Source organism: Euphorbia lathyris, chromosome 2 (genome assembly GCF_963576675.1).
Source record: "Euphorbia lathyris chromosome 2, ddEupLath1.1, whole genome shotgun sequence".
In the NCBI taxonomy this organism is placed as follows: Eukaryota; Viridiplantae; Streptophyta; class Magnoliopsida; order Malpighiales; family Euphorbiaceae; genus Euphorbia; species Euphorbia lathyris.
In genome coordinates this window covers 135,198,459-135,220,159 of record NC_088911.1, presented here as the reverse complement: position 1 = coordinate 135,220,159, position 21,701 = coordinate 135,198,459, and the positions used below count along the sequence as shown (strand labels likewise).

General features: G+C 33.0%; 1 protein-coding gene across 1 annotated transcript; it reads left to right on the top strand.

Moving 5' to 3' along the window:
* The first annotated feature begins 392 nt into the window (after positions 1-392).
* LOC136220020 (calmodulin-binding transcription activator 5) lies at positions 393-9,284 on the top strand. Its single transcript, XM_066007674.1, has 14 exons — positions 393-550; positions 643-756; positions 1,683-1,808; positions 2,427-2,542; positions 3,194-3,282; positions 3,435-3,480; positions 3,947-4,076; positions 4,367-4,483; positions 4,609-4,667; positions 6,201-6,575; positions 6,804-7,495; positions 7,771-8,317; positions 8,606-8,917; positions 8,999-9,284. The coding sequence occupies exons 2-14, from the start codon at positions 693-695 to the stop codon at positions 9,041-9,043; spliced, it is 2,718 nt and encodes a 905-aa protein (XP_065863746.1). The 5' UTR covers positions 393-550; positions 643-692; the 3' UTR covers positions 9,044-9,284.
* The last annotated feature ends 12,417 nt before the right edge of the window (positions 9,285-21,701 follow it).

Genomic DNA, 21,701 nt, shown 5'->3' with positions numbered 1-21,701 from the left:
GGGCTATGGAAACATTAAGCCTTTAAAATATTTATTTCTAATAGAATATTTTTTAACTTATTTATTTGTTTCAATTTCTTTCCAATAGTTGGACCAGAGCCAGTTGACTCATGATCCTAAATATCTTTATATGGAATAAGAACTATCAACGGACATCAGGTCGCCAACATTCTGCCTACTGTGAACCTGCGTCATACGGAATTCCTGCCACATTTTTTTTTTTTGAAAAGAAATTCATGCCACATATTAAGAAACAATTTCATAAATGGAAAACACAAAAACCGCAAGTATTAGTAGTACAGTTTAGAAACATTAATTGAAATAAATATAATTTTACATATTAAAAAAACACAATTAATTTTAATTCAGTAGCTTGATCAGTATTACAGTTTTTATTTATTTATTGGTTACAAGTCAGAGATGATGAGGTGACGTTAACAGTTCATGAAAGAAAAAAGCTAGTAAAATGGAGTCATTTCTCCCACAGTGATTCTCCTTCTATTCAGTTCTTTTAGGGCATCTTTGGCTTTTCGTCGTTCTGTGGAATCAGGTGATTTACTGTTATCAGCTAATTTTTGCAATTTTAATTCTCTTTTTGTTTTCTTTACCAAATCAAGTAATATTGATGATTATGCTGCGCAGATTGTTCGATTTTGGGAATTTTACTTCGTTTATATGAGCTTAGTTTCGCAATGGAAAGTGTTGTGCCAGGGCAGCTTGTGCGCTCGGAGATTCATGGATTCCATACACTTCAAGGTTTTCCGCTATTGTCTTTTAGTTTATTTACGGTTTGCGAGTTTCGATAGTTGGAAGTTAGCAAACTGAGTTTATTGAAAGAAAATTCTGGTCTGTTCATCCTTCCTTGCTTTTTGGAAATGAAAAGCATCGGCTAGCTCTTGAGAAGTATTTCATGTTGTAATTTAGCATTTGAGACAGCAAAAACTGGTCAATTTTTGCATAGTTAGTGACGGTGCACAGTAGTCTAAAGACCTTCGGGTGCTCAGTATAATTTATGTGATTAGAATTTGAATGAAAATAGGAAAATAGTGGCTTATGTTCTCCTGTTTTGTGGCCTTTTGTTTTAAGTCCAGATTAAGCTATTGCTTTCTGCTGAATATCTTTGCTGAAGACAGTACACGTAGCTAGATGTTCTGGTATATGATATATCCACGTAGTTCATTAGGTGTGAATCAGTGGATGTGAACTGCTGGTTAGGGGTGACAACTTTTGACACTATGATTTACCAAGACAACGCTACTGACACAACACGATTGACATGATAGTCGTTTTTGTTGCTTATATCATATATAATATCTTATAGAAGATATCATAACATGATTATGATACGATAACTCGAATTGTCACCTCTACTGCTATCTCTAGGTAGAGGTGCAGTAGGAGAAAAAGAAGATTAGATTTTGAAATGGATACATTGTGTCAGAAGTGGGCAAAGAGTGAAATGAGATATTTCAAGAAAACTTACTAATAAGGAAGTTAAAGATGTGTGAGAGTAGTTTCTTTCTCCCTCTATCTCTACATGTTTCTAGCTTTCCAATGTTGTTTTAAGATGCTCTTCTGCATTTTTGGTTGACTTTCATAATATTCCGGTTGATGTGTTTATTTCTTACTGTCATTATAAATTTTTGTGCTTAGTATGAGTACTGGTGCCTTGTTTTTGACAGACTTGGATTTTGGCATCATAATGGAGGAAGCTAGAACAAGATGGCTCCGCCCAAATGAGATTCATGCAATACTTTGTAACTACAAGTATTTTACCATTCATGTCAAGCCAATGCACCTCCCCAGAAGTAATCCCTCTTCTTTTTATTTCTTTCCTCAGTTTAGATCATTTTATTTCCCATCAAGAAAAATTGCTGGGTTTGGATTCTTATTCTTTGATGTAAGTGAAACAAGCTCATCAAGTTTGAGATCTTCAAAGAAAATTAGAGGTCTGACATGTGAACCCTTGAATCCTTTTACACGCTTGTGGTATTGCCCAAAGACATCAATGATAATCCCCATTACTTTATTTTATTCTATAATCTTCCCTTTTGGGTTTATCTGGTAATTGTAATGATGAATTTTGCTGAAGTTTAAACACCCTCCCTCAAGCAGGGTCCTCTTCTTGTGTTAAGTGTTGTATTTGTGTGCTTGGTGGACATTGGTCTGTATTCTATGTATACATACCAGACAGGAATATTTATGACTTCAAAAGGCCAACGTTTCATTGAAATGGAGTTTATTGTACTTTATGATTGTAACTACCATGCTGTTGTATACTTCAGAAAGAACAAATTGATATACATCTGTTTTGAGGTTCAATGCATTAATATGTGTAACTGTGCTTCTCTTCCTATTCTGTGTATATAATATAACTTCTTTATGATATTTTGTTTTGCAATCTTGGGGGTTGTGTAATATAACAGGTGGTTTGATTGTGTTGTTTGATCGTAAGAAGCTAAGGAACTTCCGCAGAGATGGTCATAATTGGAAGAAGAAAAAAGATGGAAAGACTGTTAAAGAAGCTCATGAACACTTAAAAGTGAGATTTTTTTTTTACTTTCTAGCTAGTTTTATGTCGTATCAACATATATTTTCTAGTGCACTTGATGGATGGTAACTATTTTTTTGATGTTAACTATTTGTATGCAGAGGGCGAGCCTTGGCGCAACGGTAAAACGTTGTTGTCGTGTGACCTGAGGTCACGGGTTCGAGTCTTAGGAGCGGCCTTTTGCCAATTAAATTGGCAAGGGAAGGCTTGCCCCCAATACACCCTTGTGGTGGGACCCCTCCCCGGACCCTCGCTCAGCGGGGACGCGTAATGCGACCGGGCCGCCCTTTTTTTTTTTTTTTAACTATTTGTATGCACTTGAGTTGTGAATTTCTGACTTCTTAATTTTACATGTTTTAATTGGATGTTATTTCGTAAATTTTTGGACTGCATTTCTTTTTATATCAAATGAATGTCGTAGGAAAACTCTTTTCTAAAGTGCATTGCCGAAGTACAATGTTTGACTTTTCTATCATAATTCCCTTTTTTTTTCATAAATATGTATGACGTGCAGTGAGATGTAATATTTGATATCATAATACTCTATTTATAGATACTGCTAAGATATCAAAATGCATTTGCAAAATTTTGACCTGTATGTGATAGTTTGCTAGAAATTTTTGTCTTGTTTTGTTTCTGCAGGTTGGTAATGAAGAAAGGATTCATGTATATTACGCACATGGGGAGGACAATCCAACCTTTGTCCGCAGGTGTTATTGGCTACTTGATAAGTATGTAACTGTAAACTTCATATAGATCTACAACAAACCATGATGACCTAAACATATTTTTTTTTTCTACTTTGCTCTATGGAATGATCTTTTGTCAATATTATGTGGCTCTTGACTCTGGCCTTTTTTACCTTTGTTTTGTGTTTGTTCAGGACTCTAGAACATATAGTCCTTGTCCACTATCGTGAAACTCAGGAGGTTGGTTTAATCATATCTTATCAAATGCTATTAAATCATTGTGTTTTAAAATTTATCATTATATAGAGTTATATGTCAATTCTGGTGATATATGTTCATGCCATGAACTATAACATCAGGATTAGCTCTGCTTAATATGTGTCTTTTCCCTTTGCAAGGGTTGAAGGTGTTGACTCATATTTTATTGACTATTTATCTACATAAAAATTACTAGGCATACATTCTACTATCCTTTTCCCTTTTCTAGTCATTCTGTAGAGTTCTGTATTGAAGACAAAGGGCTTCAATCATTCTGTGTATAATGAAATCAAATTCTTAAATATGTCAAGAAAAGTTTTTAAGTTAAGTAAGTCCTATTAGCCATATTAGGAGTCAATTTGAACTTTTATGTCTTTCTTGTCACAGTATCAGTAAGCAACTTGCATTCTAACCTTATCTGATGCTGTGATTTGACTTTTTGTGACAGTTGCAGGGGTCTCCAGTCACACCTATCAATTCAAATTCTAGTTCAGCTTCTGAAAAGTCTCGGCTTTTTTCAGAAGAATTTGATTCTGGAGTTGGTACAGCATACTATGCTGGCAATGAAGAATGCCTAGGTGATCTTACATTCTCCACATAAAGCTATGAGTTTGTCATTTTAGTCCAAAATGTAAAATTCTGGGAAGCCATTCCAGAAGTATGGATGGGCTATTCCTGGACATTATGCAATCTGCAGCTTCCTTCTTGATGAAGTTAGTTTATACTAATGGTTCAGTATGGCAGGGTTTTCATGGGAGCGTGTTGTTTATATCCTTTATCATCTCAAGCAAATAATTCATTTTAACCGTCTCTTTGTTAGAAAATGCATTTGATTTTTTTCTCTCTTTTCTATTTTGGATGTTGACAGGACCAGGCAACAGCGTCACTGTCGTAAATCATGAGATGAGGCTTCATGAGCTTAATACACTTGAGTGGGAAGAGCTAGTGCAAAATGATCCTAACAATTCAGCCAATCTTAGAGGAGGTGATGAACTTGATGTTATTTACTACTATCAAAGGCTTAAGAAAACCTTTAACAGTTATCTTTTTCCCAGTATAATATCTATATGTAAATTCATTTGTGGTTTTGTTCCCCTTAAACATTGACAGATAAGATTATTGGCATTGCCCAACAGATTCAGACAGCTGCAAATGGGTCGCTGAATTATGTAAGAACAAATATTCAGTGTTGCAAGCTTTTTTTTCTGCATCTTTTTGTATTTCTTCTGTATGAGATTTTTGGTGTTCCCTTCACGAGTCTCACAATTTGTAACAAAAATTCATTCATTCTGTTTTTTGTTTTTGCCAAATCGTTTTAGCAGAAGTTCTTTCATTCTGTTTATTGCTTGGTGGTAGGTACTTGCACTTTAGTGATCAAAATGTTCATATATACCAGTAACAGTAACTAAGCTGTGCACTTACTGATAATAGGTTTTAGTTAGCCTATCTGATGTCTTTGGCAATTGCGGTTGCATTCTACATCAGATAGCAGGGACAGTTAAAAACCTGCAAAATAAGAAAAACATTACAAACCAAAGAATAATGTTAAACAAGCAATGCCTATTTAAAATTGGTTTCACTGTGTGAACCGACCAAAAGAAAATAATATTCTCTCTCTCTATATATTTTTAATGTTCTGATAAGAATAACTGCAAGAACAATAACCTAGAACAAGAATATCAAATATGGAGAGATGGTACACTACAGAGTAGCAACTGCCACAGGGACTATTCCCCTCCCAGACCTCTGTCAAAACAGAGAGGCCCCAAAACTAAAAAAATACTCACGCACACTCTAAACAGTGCCCTACACCTTATTTAAGAGTATCACTACAGGACACACCCACTCTCATATTTCCCCAACCAATTCTAACCTGCCACGAGGATGTCCTTGATGCCCTTCTTCCTTCTCTCGTACACTTGCCAAACTCTAGGCCCAACCCTCTATGTATTTTCCCCAGCTTCGTTGCTAACGTTTTCTATTTTGTCTTTCACTATACTTACACCACCTATTTTCAGAGAATTTCGTCCTCTTTACGTGTTTTGGGTTACTGCAAGTTAGGTCTGCATTTGACTGGAGTAAAGTAACAAGGTGGCATCTGCCTCCTCACTTCTGATGAGGAACAAAAATCCGACAAATGAAAGGAACTCAGAAATGGTGTTTGTTCTTCTGAGAAAAAAAAAATTGAGGCACTTGTTGCACCTTCTATTGAATTATTATTTTCATGTGAAAGGCTTTCTGGTGCAGCCAATTTTCTATAGCTATTATTTTAGATGCTTCAAGATTAAAGCTGGACTGGCCTCGTGAATGGTTTCTACGTTGAGAGAAAGATAAAAAGTAGAATCAGTTTATATTTTTTGGTAGACTAAGAAAGCTCTGGCTTCTCTTTTTCAATTTGCAATTTGCCAAAATGAAGTCTAAAAATGGGTCAATTATATTGCTAACAAATGGTTAACACCCCCAACTGTTCGAATAAATAATAATAATAAAAAATTGAATATAACAATTTGAATTTCTTCTACATCATCATGATATTAATTTCTGGAAGTAATGATCTTAACTTTTTGGAATAACAATGTGCATGCCTATTAACCTATCAACTCTGTGCTACATTTTGAAGATTAACTTTGTTATAGGATAATTTCTTGCTTAAAAATATTAGCATACAATATTTATCAACGAATTATCATTCATCTTTGTAGGGTAGGGTTTTCCCAGGCTACAATTATTCTGCAGAAATTTCTCCATTGGATAGCAGAACAGAGAAAACAAGTAGTAACAACTCTCATTTCAATGGTCAAGCCAACGCTTTGGTTCAGCCAACAAGTTTCCATGCAAATTTAAATGTGGTTAATGATGGTTTGGAAAGTCAGGATAGTTTTGGAAGGTGGATCGATGACATTATTTCTGACTCTCCGGGTGCAATAGATAATCATTTGCTTGAATCTTCAACTACATCTCCTCATGAATTATCTTCTTCTTCAGTAATCGATCAACTTCAGTCTACTGTTCCTGGAGAAGTATTTTTCATCACTGAGATCTCTCCCGCATGGGCCTTTTCAACTGAAACGACAAAGGTTTGATTCTTTTTGTTTTCGTTGATCCAGTGATCACATAATTATATTTCATCCTATAATCATTTAAAAGCAAAAGGCTACAAAATTTTCTTCGACTAAGATACTGTATGTGAGGTATGAAATTTTGGGTGACATAATATTTGAAAGAAGTTGATCAATCTGATCAATCGGGCTTCCATTTCAAATTCAATCAAATAGCATAACGCCTTGTTCATAATTCTTATGCAGGTTCTATTCACTGGATATTTCCATGAACAGTACCGGCATCTGGCAAACTCCGATTTGTTTTGCATTTGTGGAGACGCGCGTGTTCCTGCAGAAATTGTTCAGGACGGGGTATATCGCTGTTTTGTATCATCACATTCCCCAGGATTAGTAAATATGTTCTTGAGTTTAGATGGCCACAAACCCATAAGCCAAGTTTTAAATTTTGAATTCCGCATTTCATGGCATGGTTCTTTGGTTTCTTCAGAAGACAATCCCAACTGGGAGAAGTTCAAGCTTCAGATTAGACTTACTCAACTTTTGGCTACATCCAAAAAGCTTGACATTCTTACCCGTAAGGTACCACCAGCTACCTTAATGGAGGCTAAGAAGTTCATGCAAAAAACTTCTGAAATTTCCCATGGTTGGACACGTTTGATGAAGTTAATTGAGCACACCAGACTTTCACCTGCAGAAGCAAAAGATGGTATTTTTGAACTTACTTTGAGGAACATGCTAAAGGAATGGTTGGTAGAAAGAATTGTTGAAGGTTGTAAAACCACTGTTTATGATTCTCAAGGTCTAGGAGTTATCCATTTGTGTTCTATTCTTGGATATACCTGGTCTATTCATCTATATTTACGGGCAGGCTTGTCATTGGATTTTCGGGATAAGCATGGGTGGACAGCTCTTCATTGGGCAGCATTTTATGGAAGGTATGCCATAACATCCTCTTTTATGTTTATTTTCAATTCCAACCTTTCCTCTTTTAATGTTTATTTTCAATTCTAACCTTTCTCTCGCTGTCATTTCTGGGTTGTGGCATCTTTTGCTCTTTTTCTGTTAATTATCTCCAGTCTTTTCGTCTTCATGTGAGCGTACCATCCTAGATTATGTGAATAGGAATGGTATAGTAATATATGGTCGACATACAATAGCTAATTGCCTTTTTCTGCTCCAATTCTGATTCCTCACACATCTCCACGTGCAGGGAGAAAATGGTTGTTGATCTCTTATCTGCAGGGGCAAAGCCAAATCTGGTCACTGACCCCACGAAACAAGACCCCAGTGGCTGTATGCCTGCTGATCTTGCAACTAGGGCGGGTCATGAAGGATTAGGAGCTTTCTTGGCAGAAAAGGCTTTGGTAGCACAATTAGAGGCTATGCAAATAGCTGGAAATGCTAGTGGCCAACTGCAAACAACTGCAACTGAAATTGTAAAACCTGAGAACTTAACTGAGGAGGAGATGAATCTGAAGGATACTCTAACAGCTTATAGGACTGCTGCTGGTGCAGCAGCGTGTATACAGGCAGCATTCAGGGATCACTCGTTTAAATTACAGACTCGAGTTGTTGAGAATGACAACACTGAGGATGAAGCACGAAATATTGTTGCAGCAATGAAGATTCAACATGCCTTCCGCAATTATGAGAATAGGAAAAAGTTGCATGCTGCTGCCCGCATCCAGCATGGGTTTCGTGCATGGAAATTGCGTAGGGAATTCATCAATCTGCGTCGCCAAGCTATCAAAATTCAAGTAAGCACCTCTTTCTCGGCAAAGTGAATTAGTATGGTTATTGTAATTGACACATTGTTTAGGGACCTGGATCTGTTTTGCTCTCTTTTATTAATTGAACATGATAAACACCTTAACATATTGTATGTAAATTTAGTGAGAGCAGAACACATTTGTATTTTTCTGTATGTTCGATTGCACGATCTTCATAAGCATGAGTGCTTGAAACAAGCTCAGATTCAGTTGAGTCAAGTTAGTCAATTATAAAGAACCCCTGTAAAATTGATTTCACTTTTTTTGCTAATGCAGGCTGCTTTCCGGGGCTTCCAAGCAAGAAGGCATTACCGCAAAATAATCTGGTCAGTTGGAGTGCTTGAAAAAGTCATTCTACGATGGCGTCTAAAGAGAAAAGGTTTCCGCGGGCTTTGTCCTGATCCACCTACGGAAGCAGACCTGGATCTGAGGCAGGAAAGTGATGCAGAGGAAGACTTCTTCAAAGCCAGCCGGAAGCAAGCTGAAGAACGCGTTGAGAGAGCTGTTGTAACAGTTCAGTCCATGTTCCGCTCAAAGCAAGCACAAGCAGAATACCGGAGAATGAAATTGGCCCACAATGAAGCACAGGTAAGCGTCTTGCCTGGAAGTTGACAGTCTTAAATTCTATCTTTTCAAATCAAATAATTATTTTCTTTTACTTTTTGGCAGCTTGAATATGAAGGACTTGAAGACAAGTACATTGACATTGATTGACATATGAACTACGAAGAAGATTGAAAAAAAAGGACTAAAACCGGTAATTTGCTCGCAATCTTCACGAGTTTAATTAGATAATAGGGCAAATATTGTGCATTAGTAAATGTTTTTCCCTAGTGTAGGTTTGTGTACCATTGTAGCTTGTACATCTTGACCAAACACTAGTTTAATCTGGCTGTAGCATCTTTCTAAAAAACGCATAATTGCAGCTTGAAGTCCTTTGATATTATTTCTTCTAGGCTTGATTTTCAATTTTCTAAGTGAAAATATTAAGTTTTATTTGGAAGGCTCAGATTGCAAAATCTATGGTAAATCAACTAAAGTTGGCAGTAAAGTTGGCAGCAAATAGCAAATTCACCTCTAACATTCTCAAGTTAGGTCAATTTGAGAAATAATTCGTTAAACTGTCTTTTCATTCATGAATTTTATGATTTACATATATACGTCATTTTATCACTCATAACCACAAACATATAAATAGACATAAAAGAATTTAAATATTATACTGTATTTTGTATGAGTTGGAAAAAAAAAATCAAATATTTCGTCGAATTTAAAAATATTAATCTCTAATTTTAATAACCGTAAGGAATAAAATATTTGTATTTTATAGTGATGTCTGAAATTGACCAAATTTGCCAACATTAAAGGGTAAAATTTATCTCAACATTTTAGACTTTGGGAGTAAAAATATTTATGGCTGTCAACATTAGAAGTATTTTTGCATCTTATTTGTATGAAAGTTAAAAGGCTTGCTGCATACCCAACCCTTTTAATTTGCCTCTAATAACCATTAAACTGTTCCTTACTACGATATGTACCATATGGACCTTTTAATTTGCCTCTAATAACTCCCATTAAACTGTTCCTTACTACGATATGTACCATATGGAAATAAGGGGTTAGCCATGGCAATTTAAGCAAATTTAACTGTTAAAAATGTCATTTTGAAAAATTTAGGGGGTTACTAGATGTTTTGATGCAAGTTGGAAGGGTTGTATATTCTCGGTTGTGTTGCCGAAGGTTTTGGGAAATCAGATATGGGAGCACTCATCTTGAGGCGGGCTTACTGCTTAGTGCTTTCATCAGTTATCCACTCCGTACTTGGCTACTCAGCGTTTACTGTGGGCACGTTAACTGGTACACCAAAGGTGCGTCTTTTCCGATCCTTTCGTACTAGGAAAATGTTCTCTCAATGCTCTAACGCCCACACTAGATATGGACTGAACTGTCTCACAATATTATGAATCCAGTTCAGGCACTGCTTTAATGGACGGACAATCTAACCCTTGAAATATAACACGGTCTCGGGTGGCGAAGAGCCAACATGAAGGTGCCAAAACTTCCTCCACCTTCCTTTAGCGACAATCCTTCTTAAACGAAATAAATATCTCTTCTTTGAGCGTACGAGAAAGATTTGTGTTGGGAGAAATGCACTTACCAAATGTTCGGATCTCTATCCTTGCAAATTTGTCTTGTATACTTGGATGATTGAAGAGAATTTTAAAAGTTTGATTGGTCTCGTGAACTTTCAAAGTATCCCGATAGCTTTTCAACTTACATAAAATATTCAATTAGCTTTCTAAGTTTGTGTAAAATATAATCAATCAATCACCCTCATTGTAAAAAAGTAAGATGCGTGCGGAAAATGTGTTGCACGCGTCTTAAAATGTTATTACATAATTCAGATAATAGATTAAAAAAGAAGTTCTTACTTGTTCAACTGTAAAACTTGTCTTCTCTAATATTAGAACTACATACCCCGACCTTGATCGTTTTATTTTTTTTTAGACGCGTGCAATAGATCTTTCGTGTTTAACTTATTTTTTTTTACAACTGAGTGATTAATTGATTACATGTTACGTAAGTTCAGAAGGCTAATTGAATATTTTATGTAAGTTGAAAGACTATCGGACATTTTGAAAATTCAGGAGGCCAATCAATTTTTTTGGGATAAGTTCACGGGCAAATGATGTATTACGCCTAAAAGGAAACTTCAAATTCTTAGATTGTAGACGACAAACTAAAACGTTTTCATTTCATTTAGGGATGCACTATCAAACTAATTTCAAGGTTTTTGAGAAAGTATCAATTCATTCTCAACGTATAAAATATCATTGTAGTTTCATACGTTTGTAAAATGATACTAAGGGCCTGTTTGGTTCAGCTGTTAGCTAATAGCTGTTGCGGTTGCTGTTAGCTGTTTGCAGTTGCTGTAAGCTGTTAGCTGTTACTGTTAGCTGTTTGTTATTAGCTGTTTAATTACTAGTGTTTGGTAAAATTATATTGAACTGTTGCTGTTCGGATTTAAAATTTCTAAAATGGACATGTTTTAAATTAATCAACGATGAAATTATAAAAGAAAAAATGTGAAAAAATGCACATAACGTTTACAACTAGAAATAATTTTACTCTTAATGTCTAAAATTGTGCAATTTTACTCATAACGTTGGCAGTTAAGAGCAATTTTACCTCTAACATTGGCAAGTTGGCTCGATTTCAGATATTATTAGAAAACATAAATATTTTATTTCTTATTATACACCAACTGCACATACCAGTAGTTCAAAAAAAAGATATTTCATATTTTTTTTGTGATTTAATAATAAAATTGAAAATTAATATTTATAAATTCAATGAAATATCGGAATTTTTTTGTCCAACTTGTACAAAAGACAATATTGGGGTATTTTTGCACCTTATCCTATTATAAAATAAAAAAGTGTGTTACACAAATTAATAAAAATAATCTATATAAAAAATAAAAAATTTACTGAACGCAACAAAATCTTGTTTTCCGGTAATTATATTGTAGAAATATAAATAATGTTAAAGAATAAATATATTTTGTGGAAATAAGAAGAATAATTCTGTCAATAACAACTAACTGCAAACAACTGTTTATGAAAAGCTCCAAATAGGAGCTTTTCGTGAAACACTCCAAAACGCTGCAGTTTTCAGAGAAAATGCTAAACGCTGCGGTTATATAAACCTAACCAAACGCCATATTTCCTGCGGTTTGGAGTGAAACGCTAAACGCTCCTTCGAAAAGCTGAAACAAACACCCTCTAAGTTAGTTTTGGGTAACGAAATTTTAGATTAACTTTGTATCATTCTACAAAGTTCAATTAGTACTATTTAAAATTATATTATTTTGTAGGTGTTCGTCAAAAAATTTTTTGTCTTTTGAAATCCTTTTGTATCTTATCCCATTCATCTAACTATTTTATGCTTGCCTACAAAATGACCATATAAAATCTTCATTTTTTCGTAGTATGAAATTGGACTTTGACTGTGAAAGTATAAATTTGCCCCCAATGATTTCCTATTGGTAAGCGCAGCTCCTAATTCTAAACTTTTACGGGCGGTTTGATATTCTATAGGGATAAAGATAATGATAAAAGTTGGGACAGAGATAATGATAAATGGTTAGGATAAGGATAAAAATATAATAGTTGAGAATTATTATTCAACTAGCTTTCCACCCGTGCTTTGCACGGATTTTTTATTTGATTTCGTCACCATTATGTAGATGTCTACATTCATAAATTAAAATTTTAATGAATATATAATTATTAAAATTTAATTTAATATTTTTTCAATATCACACATTAAATTATTGAAACATAATGAATAATTCAGTCAGTATTATTAAGAACGAAAAGAATTCAAAGGCATGCATAGAAGTCAGATATCTAGACCAAGCCTCTATAGTTGTTCTTCATTACTGTATTTCTCAACAACATTAATATCATATTGGAGTAGTAAAGAAAACATGAAAATGAGAGAAATGTAGAGCCCATGAAATTTCCCTAGGTAGTTCAAGTGTCCATCCGTAACCAAATTTGTACATTTCATAATTCAAAAGCCAATTCAGACATGAAGAAACTAAACAAACTAACAACCATTCTTTTATTTCATTAATATCACAGCACCAGTCAGATATTTTTAAACAATGTAGTTTGAGAAGATCAAATACGTTTTCTCACAAATACCACCATTCTAATTAATTGAAACAACTAAGATTCTTAAAGACACATAGTGAGAGATCTCACCAAAAACAAACAAACATTAGAATATAGAAAAATAAAAAATACGAAGGAACATAAAGGATTGAGATTCAAATATAGCAAACCAGAAAACACAAAATTCTAAATATAAGAAACTAAAAGAGAGAACTAACCTTGCTTGGATTTTTGAAATCCGGTATGGGAGGTTAAGAACCCATCAGAACAATTTTGAGGAAGAAATGAAAATAGAAAAAGAAGGGTTTTGTCTGACTCTGTAAAGAAGAATGAAGAAGACGACGAGTGGGGGTGATACACATCAGTTCTAATAGAGAAATTGGAAAAAGAAGTAAAAGTGGTTATTGTAGAGCCAAAGAAGACAAAGAGATGACGTATAGTTAAACAAAACAGAAAAAGCCTGATGAATGGATGCAGTACTACCGTGAGACTTAACATCATCAGAAGCAACTATAACTCTTGATAAGGTCAAGCAAACCTATCAAAGGATTATGTCTTTACCATTTATTAAAATTGCTTCATAACGTCTTTTCAAATATTATACAAGGTGTTTCACATAAAAATACACAATATAACGTGACATTTAAATGAAAAGAAAAGTGTTCTTAAGATAATAAATAGTAGTCACAGGTTAAAATTTTCAAATCTTCAACTTTATATAGACGGATAGAGCACAAGTGAAGTAGAGTATAATATCAAATTCAAATCTACATATATCAAGTTTCCTATTCAAATTACCTTCTTATTGCAAGTTTACTTATTTTTGACTCCCACGTAGGCACAAATTGATAAAAAAAGTGAGAGAAATAATTCTAGATAAATATAAAGCAAATTCTCCAAAAAAAATCAAGATGTGTCAATTCCTAAATACCTAGGGGTGTTTGGTTGGAGACAATTAGGGTATGAAATGGGAATGAAATGAACTTTTTCCCTTTATTAATGTTTGGTTAGCTAAAATTAAAATAGGAATGGAATTCTGATTCCCTTAAATATAGGAATCCTCTTCCTTACCCTATCAATTAACTTGATTCCCCCTTACTCTTAATTTATCCACTCACCCATGATCTCTCAACTTATTTTTACGGTTGCACATGTTGATTTACAAAAAAAAAATGATGAATTAAATGCATGCATTATAATTAATTTAAAAATTGAACACATACATTGTTACAATCAATTTCATACTATTTCATATTATAAATATGCTACACAAATCTATTATTATATTTCCTTCAACTGGTTTGTTTTACAAAAATTGTTATCGAATTTTTTTTAATTCTGATATATTCATTTGAATTAAAATTTATTTGACATTTACTTTTGATTTTTTTTATTAGATATATAATAATTATTATTATTTAATAACTTATTTTTAATAGAAATTATATTCATTCCGATTGCGATCATTAAATAACCAAACAGTTTCAAAGGGTATTGAATTCCGATTCCAGATCGAACCAAACAAACTAAATAAATAATCATTCCGATTCTGATTCCGCCATATTCCGATTCCGATTCCAATTCCGAAGTTTAAACCAAACGCCCCCTAGAGTGTTGATTGATAAGTGTACTTTTCTGGCAATGACAATAGCAAAGCGTAGATGTTTTGAAAATATGTTGACCCCAAAAGAAGCTTTTCTAGGTTATCTACTATCCAATCTTCAGTTTGAAAAGTTTGATTTTCAATCTAAGATCATAAAATAGTCTTCTAATTGATAAGGAATATAACACAACAAAGTATATTATTTTCTCAAGAGACCGCAGATTATCACTCGTTTGAAGATCTTTATCTGTTCATACAAAGCCTGCAACCAAAGGCCTTGGCGATGCTGCTACCCACTCATATCTATTAAGGTCGGTGTAAGGGCAGCTATGAAATTGTTTTGAAGATTCTCCTTGGTGTATATTGCAGCTGCAGACCCATTGTGTACACCAAATAACTGCAAACCGTAGTTAAATATGAGCAAGCTAGCTACCAAAGTTGGAGAAAAACATATTTCATCAACACATGAGGAGAAGTCTTTGGAACTCAACAAAGCATCCTAGAATGCTATAATCTTTTTCAAATAACATATGATTACCCATCATTATAGCGTTCATTTACTGTCTCCAATACAACAGTAAAAACCGTATTTGGAAACATTGGCAGATATTCTCAATTGCATCATAATTCTGAGGGTTCTGCGTTATTTGGGGATTAAGGAAAGTTAGGGTTGAAACAACAAATTGAACACACATAATGGAAAAAAGGAGGCGAATATACCGTAAGGTAGAGAAGGAAAGGGAGAAGGACGACCAAGTGAAGTAAATGACGTCGGAGATCAAATCGTGATTCTCTTCCGGTAAAGGGCGTCAAACACTTTCTTTTGAGAGTTCAAAAATATGCAAAAAGCAACTGTCTAAAGAAGATGAAGCGATGGTATAAAGGAGCAACTGAGAAATTTGAAGCAATCAAAGTTCGTGGAATATGAAGCAATCTGGATTAAAAAAAAAAAGAAGCAAAAAGCAACCGTGTAAGATGGGGCGAGTTGAGAACGTGGGTAGTTTTTTGGTAACGGTAAAAAACAGTTTTAAGATTTTAAGAATTTGACACATCAGTCACAAATAAGTCTAGAGATGACACATCAGCATCTATGACTACAAATTTAATATATAGTATAGATGTTTGGTATGTGGGATAGAGACAGGGATAGGGATAGGGATAGAGATAAAATAATACATTTTACTAATCCATTGTTTTTCTTATCCATATCCCACCTCCTATATCCCTTCTAACAAACACCCCGTTAGGGATAGATTTCAAAGGGATTTTGCAATTTACCACCCCAAATTACTTATCACCGCTCCCATTTGGATAATTTGTGCTTTTCATAAAAAAAATTTCAAAACTGAATTTTTTTTAGAGAGAATCGGCCAAAATTTGGCCTAAGCGGATGCGGCATTCGTTTAGGCCAATTGGCCGGTGCAAAATCGTAACAAAAAATTGTGTCGAAAAATGCAAAATTCCCCAATTTTTGTGACAAAAAATGCAAAATTGTCATAAAAAAATATATATTATTTTCTTTGATAAAAAAAACGTAAATTTTAATGTTTTCGACTTGTAATCATCCATTTCTGGGGTTCGGGTTGTTACACATCAATTATTTTCATAATTTCAATTATTGTTGTTCGGGTTTATGATTTTGGAGAGAGAATTCTCAATTTTTTTATCGAAATTATAAGAAAGGCAAAAAAGTCCAAACAAAGACGGTGATAAATAATTTGAGGGTGGTATTTAGTAACCCACTATTTAACCTTTTTTGTGGAGCGTAGATTTATTTATGAAGTATGAAATTTTAAACGAGGTAGTTTGATAGTTATTTCTATCTCTATCTATCCAATGGAAGACATTAATAATATTTAGGGCTCGTTTGTTTTACCTACTGTTTGCTGTTATGGTTTGTTATTTGATGTTGCTGTTACGGTTTACTGTTTGTTGTTGGAAAAGACTGCTTTTCTTCTACCAAAAAAAAAGGAAAATACTGCTTTTGTAAAAAAACTGTTTTTCGGATGTAAAAGGCAAACATGAGATCACTAACCAAACATCTAATGTTGCTTTTCAGATATAAAAGGCAAACAGTAGGTCACTAACCAAACACCTAAAACTCCTCATTTTGAAATGAAAAGACAAACATTGAGCATGAAAATGAGCAACCAAATATCCCCTTAAACTCATTTCTATATCTAATAGAATTTTAAATGAGGCAGTTTGATTGTTATAGGGTGTTGCTTCTTACCGCCTCCAAATTCTTTCTTACCGCTTCCATTTGGACAATTTTGCCATTTTTTTTAAAAAAATAATTTTTGAAAAAAAAACGCTAATTTTGGTCTAGGTGGGTGCTAGATTCACCCAGCCAATAGGCTGGGCGGATCCAGGACCCGCCCAGCAGTGGTCTGGGCGGATACAGAATCCGCCCAGCCAATGGCTTAGGCGGGTGGTATATCCACCCAATCCATTGGCTGGGCGGATTTTGGATCCGCCCAGACCACAGCTGGGCGGGTGCTGGATCCGCCCAGCCCATTGGCTGGGCGGATCTAGCATCCACCTAGACCAAAATTGGGCATGTATGCCTTTAGCGACAGAAATTACAAAATTCTCTAATTTTTTGTGACGAAAAATGTTAATCGTCACAAAAAATATGCATTATGTTCATGATTTTTTTTGTGACAAAAATGTAAATTTTATTGTTTGGGACTCATAATCATCCATTTTCGAGATTCGAATTGTCGCATATCAATTATTTTTATAATTTCAATTATTATTGTTCGAGTTTGTGATTTTAGAGAAAGAATTTTTAGTTTTTTTTATCAAAATTATAAGAAGGGCAAAAAAGTCCAAATGGGACGGTAACAGTAATTTGGGGATATTGAGCAATTCACTTCTTATATCATCAGGTTTTTCAAATAAGTTTATTTATAAGAAAATTTGTTGTTCCAAATTTATTACCTCTTTTTTGTCCCTTTCACAAAGAAAAAGCCTCATTTTCTCATTTTCTTATGTGTGTGGCCTATATATTGGTAGTGTTGATATGGATCATGATGGCCACAGTAGGATTTTAATCGGTATAGGCCTAATGATGAATGATGAAATTCATGTGAAGACTATTATATAATATATTATTTTAATTAAGTGATTATCAGTTTGATTGTTTTTTTTAGGGATAATGTCCAAAATAGGTCTAAGATTATTTCGGAGTATTAAATTAGGATCATGTACAAAATAGTACCAATATAGACCTAACGTTTACAAAATAGTACCGATAAGATCTCAATAACGAAATATGACACATCATTGGTATTATTTCAGTCTACAATCATCACCTATTTGTAATTGTTGTTTCAAGTTCTGCAAAACCACCTCCAGTTATATAGTCAGAAGCGATTTTACCTCTAACGTCTAAAATACTGTAATTTTACCCATAATATTGGCAGTTAAGAGCAATTTTATCTCTAATATTGGCAAGTTAGATCAATTTCAGACATCATTATAAAATACAAATATTTTATTCTTTATTCTGCACTAATTCCATAACCATTGTTTCTAAAAAAAATTATATTTTTTTATGATTTAATAATAGAATTGGAGATTACTATTTTTAAATTCGGTGAAATATTTGAATTTTTTTGTCCAACTTGTACAAAATACAATATCTTTTTTTATTTTTTTTCACGTCTAATCATATGTTTGTGATTTGTTACTAATTAATGATACGAAAATGATGTCCATAGGAAATGTAGATGACAAGATTCATGGCTGATAAGACATTTTAGTAAATTATTTCTCGAATTGACCAAACTTATCAACGTTAGTTGTAAATTGCTCTTAGATGCTTGGGTAAAATTTCAAAATTTTAGACGTTAGAGGTAAAATTGCTAATTGATATCGGAATATCAATTACTTTCTGACAACGAGCCTTAAGTCACCTAAGAATGAAGAAAACATCCCCTGATTTTCGTGCTATTTATAGACACTTATTTACATCAGTGTTTGTGCCATTATACACGTGTCAGCTCGTCATTGGTTCGGAATCTATATTTCCGCAATGTATTGATTTGAGCGTGTTTCTTAAAGTCCGAAGCTCCTTTCCTCTGTTAATTCTGGCAATGCCCTTCTTATTTGGATGGGCTCGCCGGATATATCAAGGGAGAATTACACATAAATTCATCTTTCAAAAACTAGTTACAATTATGTCAAGTTATAATTTTGGATTGTGTCAAATTAATAAATTCACTGTTTTTTAATCTATTTTAAGAACTAGAGTTTATAAGTTAGAGTCTAGAATATATTGTTTAGAGTTTAGAATTTACAAATTGGAATTTGAAAATTTTAAATTGGGGTGTAAAATCATATTTTATTTGTTATATATAGCAAATAATGACATATTCAGAAATAAGTTTGATAATATGATTTAGTTGTAATTTTGTAGTTAGTTATGATATTCATGTAGGAAGCCCATATATCAAATATATCAAATAATGGGCCTAGACCTTAATTGCTTAAGCTCATTACATTATTTGATACCATATCGCACCCTATTCTTATAAATAATATGTCATGTTCCGTTATCGATATCTAAATTGATATTATTTTATAAATATTAGGTCTAAATTGATGTCATTTGTACGTGAAACCTAATTGATACTCTCTAAAAACTTTAGATATATTTTGATACTTTATCTTTTTTAACGAGTAATTTATATCTGCAATTTTTAATTGTTTGTAACCAGTAGTATTCACATGTATTTTGATGACCAAATGAATTTGATCATTCACTGTTAAATCTAAACTAATTAAATTTAAGCTTTAAAATATTTTGAATCTCCATCTAAAGATTTTAATAATTTATATTTAACGGTAAATGATTAAATTTATTTGGTCATCAATATAAACACTACTAGTGTTTGTAAATGTGGGTGCCCGCTATGGTTACTTTATTTTTTACAAAGTACCGTTACTTGGTGTGTTTTCACCATTGGATGATGGAGCATAAAATTAATCCAATGGTGAAAACACACCAAGTAACGGTACTTTGTAAAAAACAAAGTAACTATAGCGGACACCTGTAAATGTGTCTTAGTAACATACTATAAGAATTTATTTATTTTGAATATATTATAGGAAATATTTTAAATATGATTAATATATATCTAACTGTGTCTTACTAACATATTATTGGAAATATTTTAAATATAATTAATATATATTTTAGATGTACCTAATGTTTAAAAAGTACCACGAGATACTTAAATAATGATTAAATCAATTTTTTTAAAATTTTCCTTTTGGTAATGGGTAAAACTGACCTTTTTAAAAACATTAGGGGTAACTTGAACTATTTTGTACTTTATTAATAATATAATAAAAAATTAGACAATTCAACACATGGCTAGGTGACTAGGACCATTAGTCATAAAAGAGGTACTTGAGTGGAAATCAATTGATATAAAATGGACGGTCTAGATTGAACGAGACGTGTCATCAACTGCTTTTGCAGCCGTTCCTAATTACAAATTAATGACTACAAAATGGACGGTAGTGATTGCATACGATGTGTCATTAACTGATCTTATCGCCGTTGATCTTAAAAACTAGACTTTTGTCTAATTAATTGGGTGTTGATGAGTCATCAGATGGCTTATAGGAGTTGATTACGAGTTTTTATATTAAGCATCTGGTCTTCTATGTTATTTGAAGGATAGAACATGTATATTATGATCCATTTAATAATTAAATTAGTAGGATCTTTTATATTTCATCTGTTTCATATTACATGTATTTTTGGAGAGTTGCATAAAAATTAAAAATATTAGAAAAAAGATTTTGTCGTCCCTTATTTATTGATTCCACTATTTATTTATTATATGATACATCCATTATTTTAATTAATTTTAATAAATTCGCGTTTTATAGCACACAGAAGGTGACTTATAGCCTGTTTGGTTCAACTGTTAGCTAATAGCTGTTGCGGTTGCTGTTAGCTGTTTTCAGTTGCAGTAAACTGTTAGTTGTTTAATTATTAGTGTTTGGTAAAATTATATTGAACTGTTGTTGTTCAGATTTAAAATGTCTAGTATGGACATGTTTTAAATTAATCAACAAATTCTTTTTATGTTCGTGATCTGTTACTAATGATGATAAAATGATACACATGTGAAGTGCATATGCAATATTCATGACCAAGAAAACACTTTGATGAATTATTCTCAAATTGACCCAACTATTGGTAAAATTGTTATTGGCGGCCAACATTAGAGGGTATAATTGCATCATTTTAAACTTTAAAGGTAAAATTGCTCCTAACTATAAACTTTAGGAGTATTTTTGCATATTATCCTATTATAAAATAAAAAAACGTGTTACACAAATTAATAAAAATAATTTATATAAAAAATATAAAAAAAATATATTGAACCCAACAAAACTTTGTTTTTCCTGTAAGTATGTTGTAGAAATATAAATAATGTTAAAGAAGAAATATATTTCTGGAAATAAGAAGGATACTTTTATCAATAATAAATTATTACAAACAGCTGTTTATGAAAAGCTCTAAGTATGAGTTTTTCTTGAAAAGCTCTAAAACGATGCAGTTTTCAGAGAAAATGTTAAACGTTGCGGTTATATAAACCTAACAAAACGTTACCCACTTAATGTGTATTATCATATAATATGACATTTAATATAAAACAAAAAAAAAATCTATAGAAAGACATGTAATATGAAACGGAGAAAATAATATCTTTAGGTTCATATTAAACATACCAAAATATGTATGGAAGATTTTCTATTTGACATACAGAACCAAGCGTTTATCCAGTGACAGACAGCTCACAATCACCGTCGGATCGGATTGGGAGCTGATAGCATAAAAGTGTAAAATCATTTTCTTGTCTTTCAAAATCATTTATTTATGAACTTGGAGCACATCTTTTTCCAATAATAATTTCTCTTTACACGAGAACTGCATAATTAATATTTAAATGAATAAAAAAATTGAATTATCAAAAAGGAAAAAGTTGAGATTATTAGGCCATCTCCAACCTTGCATTCTATTTTGCCCACTCTATCTTCATTTTTCTCTACTCCATCTTTA